A 7619-nucleotide genomic window follows, 5' to 3' on the forward strand; every position below is an offset into this window, starting at 1 on the left:
TGGAGTTCCTTTATAGACTAACGTGAAGTCACGTGACCGTGGTGGAGCTGCTTTAAAGCTTGTAAGTATAATAAACGTTTGTTTGCTACAGAGATTCATTTATGCAATAATCTAAAATCCAATGGAATAATCCCATTGGATTTTTGTCAAGAGAACCAGTGTGATGCTAACTTCCTGTTGGCCTACAAAATGACGTCACCCTTCTATTGAACTTTAGAGGTGCAGATTTTCTTACTTTTGGACAGAGCCAGGCTGTTTCCCCTTGCTTCCAGGACAAGACAGGAACTATTTTAACTATAGCTAAGGCTAAACAACAAGAGGCTATTGTAGTCACAGGCTGAACATGTTCATCCAGTGCCTGTAAAGATGCTACTTATGTAAACACAGAAAGAAAGGCCTGCTTTGTCCATGTCCCCCCCTCATTTGTCACCCTTCTCTGTTGGAGGCATTGAACTGTAGGAGTCCAAGTGTGTCACTTCAGACAGACCTGACTGGAAGCATTAAACACACACACACGTCAAACGACCGACACTTCCTGTCAACGTGCAGCTGAGACGGACAGACGATGAATAGACCGATGAGAGGATTGAATAGACCGATGAGAGGATGAGGAGGGTGTGGTGGGGAGGATCTATACTGTACCTTTGTATCTTCCTCATGCTGCGTAGTTAAAGACAGAGACAAGCACAATGAGGACAGAGAGTAAGGATCATGGAGGACAGAGCCCCCCCCCATCGGACTCATTAACAGCAGCAGAGGAACTTTGGCAGGATGCACTTTGTTAAGACGAGAGCCAAGATGGAGGAGCGAAATGGGGAGGCTGTACTTGGGGTGGAGGGGGGGATCTTCTCTCCCTGAAGCGCTTCAGCCTCGTCTCAAAACCCAGAGAGCAAATTACAGTTCCTTTTAGCTCTAATTAGGTCAAAGTTTCCCTAATGGATACAAGAAAATCCCCCTAAAAATGAAAGAAAATTGTGAGGTTTTTTTTTCTGCCTATGCAGTGGTACAACTATAATAGTGTGGCCAAAAGTATGTGGACACCCTTCTTGCATGTAGTTTGTGGTCTGAGTTTCCAACTTGGTGGCAACAGTCTCTCATTTCAGTGAGATAATTCCACCTTGTGCACAAAGCCAAGTCCATAGGTCCATAGTTTGTGAAAGAACTCGACCTCAACCCATGTAACACCTTTAAGATCAACTGGGATAAAAAACAAAAACAATAGCGCTGTGTGTTGATTTTGGTGTTGTGGCCACAGTCTGAATATAAGTGATGCAGACTGGACCTACAGGACTTTTTTTCCTAGACACAATCATAACAAAAGAATGATTTAATCCATTTTAGAAAAGTCTCAAAGAGTATCATTTAATCATAACTAATATTTATCATTCTATGCCAGGAAAGCCAGAGGAGGAGCCTAATGTGCATCCTAAATCCAAAAACATCGAAGTCTAAAGGAGCTGTTTTGAGAAGATTAATACCACTCTGTCCAGTAAATATGAAGCTTTAAATCCAGCAGTCAGATAGCTTAGCTTAGCATAAAGACTTAAGATATAAACGTCACTAATTAACACAGTATATCTCTTTTGATTAATTAGTATAAAATAAAATAGTATTTTACGCTGCAGCGTGCACCACATGTGACGAGGAACAACAACCAATCACGGCCGGTGGATTTTATTCTCTTTCTTCCACAAATAAATGTTTGTTAAAGTAAATATATGCAATCATCACCATCATCGCTGCACGCAGAGAAAGAAAGTGAACAATCTTCCACTTGCTTCCACGTTTTTGGGCCCAGAGAGAGCTGAAGGTTGAAAGTCATAATCGAATTACCTAATTTGTTAGTGCACCAAAGATGCTGCCGAACCATTTCTCTCTAAAGATAAAGTATCAGACTATGTACTTTGCATGTCTGGAGATTATAGCTATAAATAGTTCTCACTGGCCAGATTAATGTAGAAGCTAAGTGCAGTGTGTGTCCTTCAACTGGTCCTGCTCGGTACAGAGAATGATGGGAAATTATTATCATTTTTATTCCTCACATGAAGGCACAAAGATCCCCCGGAGGTGCACATTTTAGTGTCTGAACATCAATTAACTTTTTTAAAAGGGATGTGAGCACTAAGTAGAAATTTAAAATCCAACTTTACAACCATGCACTGAGCGAAATCTAAAATCTTTTGTACATAAAAACCTGTAATTCAAAGGGAGCCTCACTGTGCTTTCCATTGAAAGCCGGGCTCTATTGATCAGATCTAACACGCAGACACACACACACACACACACGCTGGGTCCAGGTTTAATTAGCTGGGCTACTTGTGGTCTCCGGACTGCAAGGCTTAGTCTAGCCGCAGGGCCTTATAAGACCAAGGGTGTATTAATGCATAAAAGGAAGAGACACGGAGACAGACAGAGAAAAGAGAAAGAAAGCCTCTGACTGGGTTTCAGGTAATCCTCCTCCACAGCTTGAGGTTTGCCCTGATTCCTCATTTCACAGACTAAATGTCATCTTTCTCTTTCCTCACTTTCTTACCCCTCTCACTGGGCTGCAGATAAAGACGGATAGAGTATCCCTTTCTTATCCACCTCATAGTGAAACTGAGCATGAGGTCACCTCTCACATGGAACTCGTGCAATCAAAGGGGGAATTCTTCTCACTCTTATTTCACATGTCCGACGCTGTCAAAAAGGCAGTCATGTGGAAACTTTATGTGCCTCGAAGTGTCCTTGTCTAGGAAACAATATTTAAAGCTAACTTGTCAGAAATACGGGGGGTCTCGGGGGGGTCTGAGACGCCTTGATTGACACTTTAGACCCCCTGAAAGCCTCAATTGCAAAATTCCGGTGGGTCTCTAAAATCAAAAGACAATTACAATCATATTTCTACCGTAAATAAGGTCCCATGTTGGTCAACTGTAAGCTCTATATGTACTGTAATGAACATACACTGTATATAAGAAGTGAACGTAGTCGTCGTGTTGTCACTCATTGGTTTGTGGATGTTTTGAAGCCTTGAGTTCTTCGTTTTGGCCGTCGTCATCTTGGCTGTTTGCAACCAGTGAACAGGAAGTGACCATATCTGGACTGAGGAGGAGTGACTAGAGACGCTGTATACGTCTCTGGCAGAGACCTGTCAATCACCGTGTAGCCCCGCCCTAAAGCATCCCCTGCTTTATGGTCTGTGTGACTCTAAATGGACCATAATGTACTAAATGAACATCATGCTGTATTGAAGAAGACTTGAAACTAGAGATTGAGACCATAAACTCATGTTTACAATGTTTACTGAGGTAATAAATCAAGAGAGAAGTAGAGTCATTTTCTCATAGACTTCTATACAACCAGAGGAGTCGCCCCCTGGTGGTCACTAGAGAGAATGCAGCTTTAACACATGAAGCTTTGACTTCACTTTTCAGAACCGGAAGTTGCCGCCTGGTAACAAAGGACAATATTTCATTGTATCTTCTGACTTAACACATCTTCAGGATGTTTTGCGTGTAATCCCTAAAAACTGCAGCTATATGTGTAGAGAATGTAAACCCAGTAGAGAGAGAGGGCTCGTACCCGTCCTTCTTGTAGAACTCCAGCATCATGTTGTCCGTGGCGACGCTGAGCGGCCGACGACTCTGGTCGTTCTGCTTCCGCTCCATCAGGTCCATGTCCGGTGATGGCATCGAGCTGTAGTTGGAGTTGTGGTTGGTGTGGACCGGGCTGCCGTAGTTCCCCGTGACGTTGAACTCGATTTCTAAAGAAAGGAACGAGACGCAGAAACAATTCAGTGTTTTCATTTTCTGAAGAACTCAATCCTCCTTCCAAATAAAAAATCTATTTCCTCTTGCGTCATCCCTCCTCACCTCCGGGGAAGAACCAGTCGGCGTGCTGGATGATGGGCTCGATGATGCCGACGATCTGCAGCGAAACTGTGGTCATCATCTCTGTGATGTTGCTGCAGCGGACAGAGAGGAGAGTTTTTTTTATTTATGGTGGGACGTAGAGCATCGTATAAGGATTTACACTCAGGTGATTAGCACATCTTCATGATTTTGCAGAAGCATTAAAAAGGAGAACCGGCTGTTAAAATACTAATTAAAAGTTAGAGAGGAATAAAGAGTTTGTGAGGTTTACACAGAGATGTAAGGGAGGTGTCCTTCACCCTTTCCAAACTGGTTACTCATCATCTTCATGAGTGAACTTCATGATAAAATTTGTGCCTATTGGCCATTTTTGTTATTAGCACTTTGAGCTCTAAGCAGCATGATGAATATTAGCAGATATTCAGATTCTCCACTGAGAAGCCCCGCGGATACGGAGTCTTTCTCTCTTCTATACGGCGTTTCTTTCTGCATGTGTTGCACAACCCGTAGCTGTGGCGTCATAGTGAGGTTATTAGGAGGTGGTTCAACTGTAGTAGGACAGCACTGAAGGCCCAGGTATAAAACACATGGCCCGCCACTGATACCAAACATGAATAACTAGATTTTTCACATATGAAATCACCATATAAAGTGAAATCTAACTGGTAGACTGAACAAAGGAAACACTGAGGTTCATCCATGACACCACAAAACCTGCATTTTATTTCCCCCCTCACACAAGCCATAATCCTCACAGAAATTAATACGAGCTCCTACTGTGTAACATGATTAATTTTACATTCTAGTGGACATCCCACTGTTTCAAAAGATACCAAATATGACAGGTTGGATTTAGAGGAAATGTGTAAAATGATGCACAAAGACATTTAGAATAATTTAATGTCATTGAACGGTGCAGCCATAAAAACATGGCGTCTTGGATCTAAATATTCCACTTTGTGTGAATGTTGGTCAAGACAATATATCATGATACTTATTATATATAACATTTATTTAATCAGGCCATCTCATTCGAGAGTACAGAAGAGAGAAAGAAACACAAATATAACGAGACAAACTAAAGCTCATCAGAGACAATCCCAGAATCACTAAACAGATTTAAATGTTTAAAAGTGGGATTAGTTCTTCAAATTTTTTAATCCTCCGTAATTATTTCTATTTATAAGATGCAATGTTGTGGAAGGCAGTTTTCCCAAGTTCAGTATTTTCCTGAAGGGGAACTAGAGTTCAACAGGCCTGAGATCTGATTTGATGAGCAGTGGTTTTAAATTTGAGAAGAGAGGATTATACACTGAGGCAGCTTCTGATACTATAATTGGAAGATAATGGATGATTGTTTACAACCTTAGAGCGAGTTTAAAGGGGACTTATTATGAAGTGCTAGTGTCTACCAACCCACAAACGATGAAATAAGACAACCCAGTCAGATTTCTGTGGGCTGCTTGAATCAGAAAACATGTGATTCAACAAACCAATCAGATTTGTCTCCCCTTCCTCTGTCACATGCAGGTTCATGAGAATATATCGTCCCCACCTGAGTATCTCCGCTAATAACTTAAGAACTATCTCTGCAAAGATGCACAACATTTTTCTCACAAGCCAATCAGAGCAGACTGGGCTCTTAAAGAGACAGGCGCCAAAACGGAGCGTTTCAGACAGAGGGGGAATACATGTATATTCAGACAGACAATGTGATACATTCTACGTGTTTTTTGAACATTAAAGCATGTAAACATGTTCTAGTAGAAACACAAAACGTCAAGCATGAACCTGAAAATGTGCAGGATATGTGACCTTTAAGGGGAATTAAGAGAGGAAACCTGGACGTTAAGAGGTTAACTCTAATTATGATCTTGTCTAGCTTAAAAGATTTAAGCAGTTGTAGAAATTAAAACATAATTTTCATAACAGAAGACTCTTCAATAAAGAATGCATAGATTTTGAAAATGAATCAAACGTGCAGTCTGAGATCCCACTTGAAGTTGTACTTTATATTCTTAATGTTGTTCTATAAAAGTCAGTTGACTACTGCGACTCTGCATCTCTGCTGACTCACCCTTCGTCATGCATCCACAGCAGATTCGGTCCGAGGACAATAGCGATGTTTCCAGGCGTCATCTTGTTCACATCCTGGTCTTCGGTCAGTTTGGAGAGGAATTTAATCAAATACCTGAAAATACAGAAACAGAAAAACAGGTTAAAATAAAATTAATTTAGCTTTTGTCAAAACAAGTTATTAGAAATAATTCAACTTTTTTAGAAAAACATGATTTATTTGTGATTTGATTATATAAATTAAAGGTACCATGTTGTCGCTGTCCTGTGAAAACTATGCATGTTTAAAACAGCAACTTCTCACACGCTACAAAACACAGCTCGGTTTTCCACTTTGTGAGAATGAATTTTTCCTGCAAATCCAACAGTTTTTTTTAATGGTTTATTGAACTCAAGTCAAGTTTATCTGAAAAATAAAAAAAATCACCGCATTTGGAGCTACAATAGTAGGATGTATTAAAACAACAGAATTGTTGATATCAATATCGATATGTTTTATTAATAAAAGCGGCTTCTGTTCTTTCCTGTTGCTTTCAACTGTTAAGTTCTTTATCACACGCATGTTAAAATTACAGGACGGTTTTTAAAGGCAAACAAACACAATAAAACGATGACTGTTTTCAAACTTTTTTTTTGTGCAAATAACTAAACAAAAGCAGAAACTACCATCAGTCATGATTCACAGCAGTGAAAATGCTCCAAGCGAGGCTCCGCTCTCCTCTCATCCTGAGTGCAGGCCGTTGTTTGAACAGCTCTGCTCTTTGATGAAATATAAATGAGTGTAGAAGAGAAAGACTGAGGCCTTTTCTGTATCGATTCTATTGATGCTAGAATCAGACTTCAAAACGAGACGTAGGTATCTGTAGCATTGATATTATCTTATAGATCCGCTCACTCCTACTGCATAGTTTTCACTGGACAGCTGTGATGTACTAAACTAAATGAGCATCAGTGCAAAAGGCTTAACATTTCTGGGAATGCATGAATTCAGCAGCTCAGGTAATGACTCGCTGTCTGGCAGCCGTTGATACTGGGCCAAATGTAAAGCCACATTCCCACAGATCTACTTCCCTGTCATGTTTTCAGTAGTAGTGAAATGAGACGTGTAAAGTGAGAAACGTGGGAAATAACAGAACAATATCCAAGGTTTCCCACCCTCTTTATGATTAAATAAGGTACTTATTTTGTGTTATTACTTCAAACTATTCTCCCTGTTCCTTCTCTTCGTGGGTTTTCTGAGAGACAACAATGGTCCAGTGTGTTTCTGTGGGAGCAGCTGAGCTGAATGACTCATCCTGAGCTGAACTGTTGAATGAACATCAGGTATGTCATCGCAGCGAGCGGCGATCATCTGGACAGGTCTGACAGGTCTTCTCAGGAGGACGACTGTCTAAAAATACACCCTATTTGTGCGATTCGATGTCGACACTGACAAGAGCTGCAGCATCTCTGTTCCTACAATTTCCCTCCCGTCACTTTTCTCTCTTCCTCTTCCTCCTCGCCGCGGCTTTTGATCATGAGATATGCCCTTCACCAAATATACATGGCTCGCCCTGATCCAGCAGCAAATACAGCAGCACCTCAGCCTTAAGTCCTCCTCTCACCATCTTGGTTTTTGGCCGTCGCCATCTTGGTTTTTTGCAACCAGTGAACAGGAAGTGACCATATTTGGACTGAGGAGGAGTGATG

The 7619-nt window shown here is 41.0% G+C and overlaps 1 protein-coding gene across 1 annotated transcript in view; it reads right to left on the minus strand.

The window, feature by feature from the left end:
- Nucleotides 1–7619, minus strand: part of LOC116381082 (rho GTPase-activating protein 44-like) — a 58302-nt gene that overhangs the window by 7654 nt on the left and 43029 nt on the right. The window contains exons 12-15 of the mRNA XM_031842920.1: nt 5932–6075; nt 3855–3946; nt 3565–3745; nt 643–660 (exon numbers count right to left, since the gene is read on the minus strand). Of these exons, the coding sequence (XP_031698780.1) occupies nt 643–660; nt 3565–3745; nt 3855–3946; nt 5932–6075 (435 nt within the window). The remainder of the gene's footprint in view (nt 1–642; nt 661–3564; nt 3746–3854; nt 3947–5931; nt 6076–7619) is intronic.

Source organism: Anarrhichthys ocellatus, unplaced genomic scaffold (assembly GCF_004355925.1).
Source record: "Anarrhichthys ocellatus isolate YVR2014 unplaced genomic scaffold, GSC_Weel_1.0 scaffold4, whole genome shotgun sequence".
NCBI lineage: Eukaryota > Metazoa > Chordata > Actinopteri > Perciformes > Anarhichadidae > Anarrhichthys > Anarrhichthys ocellatus.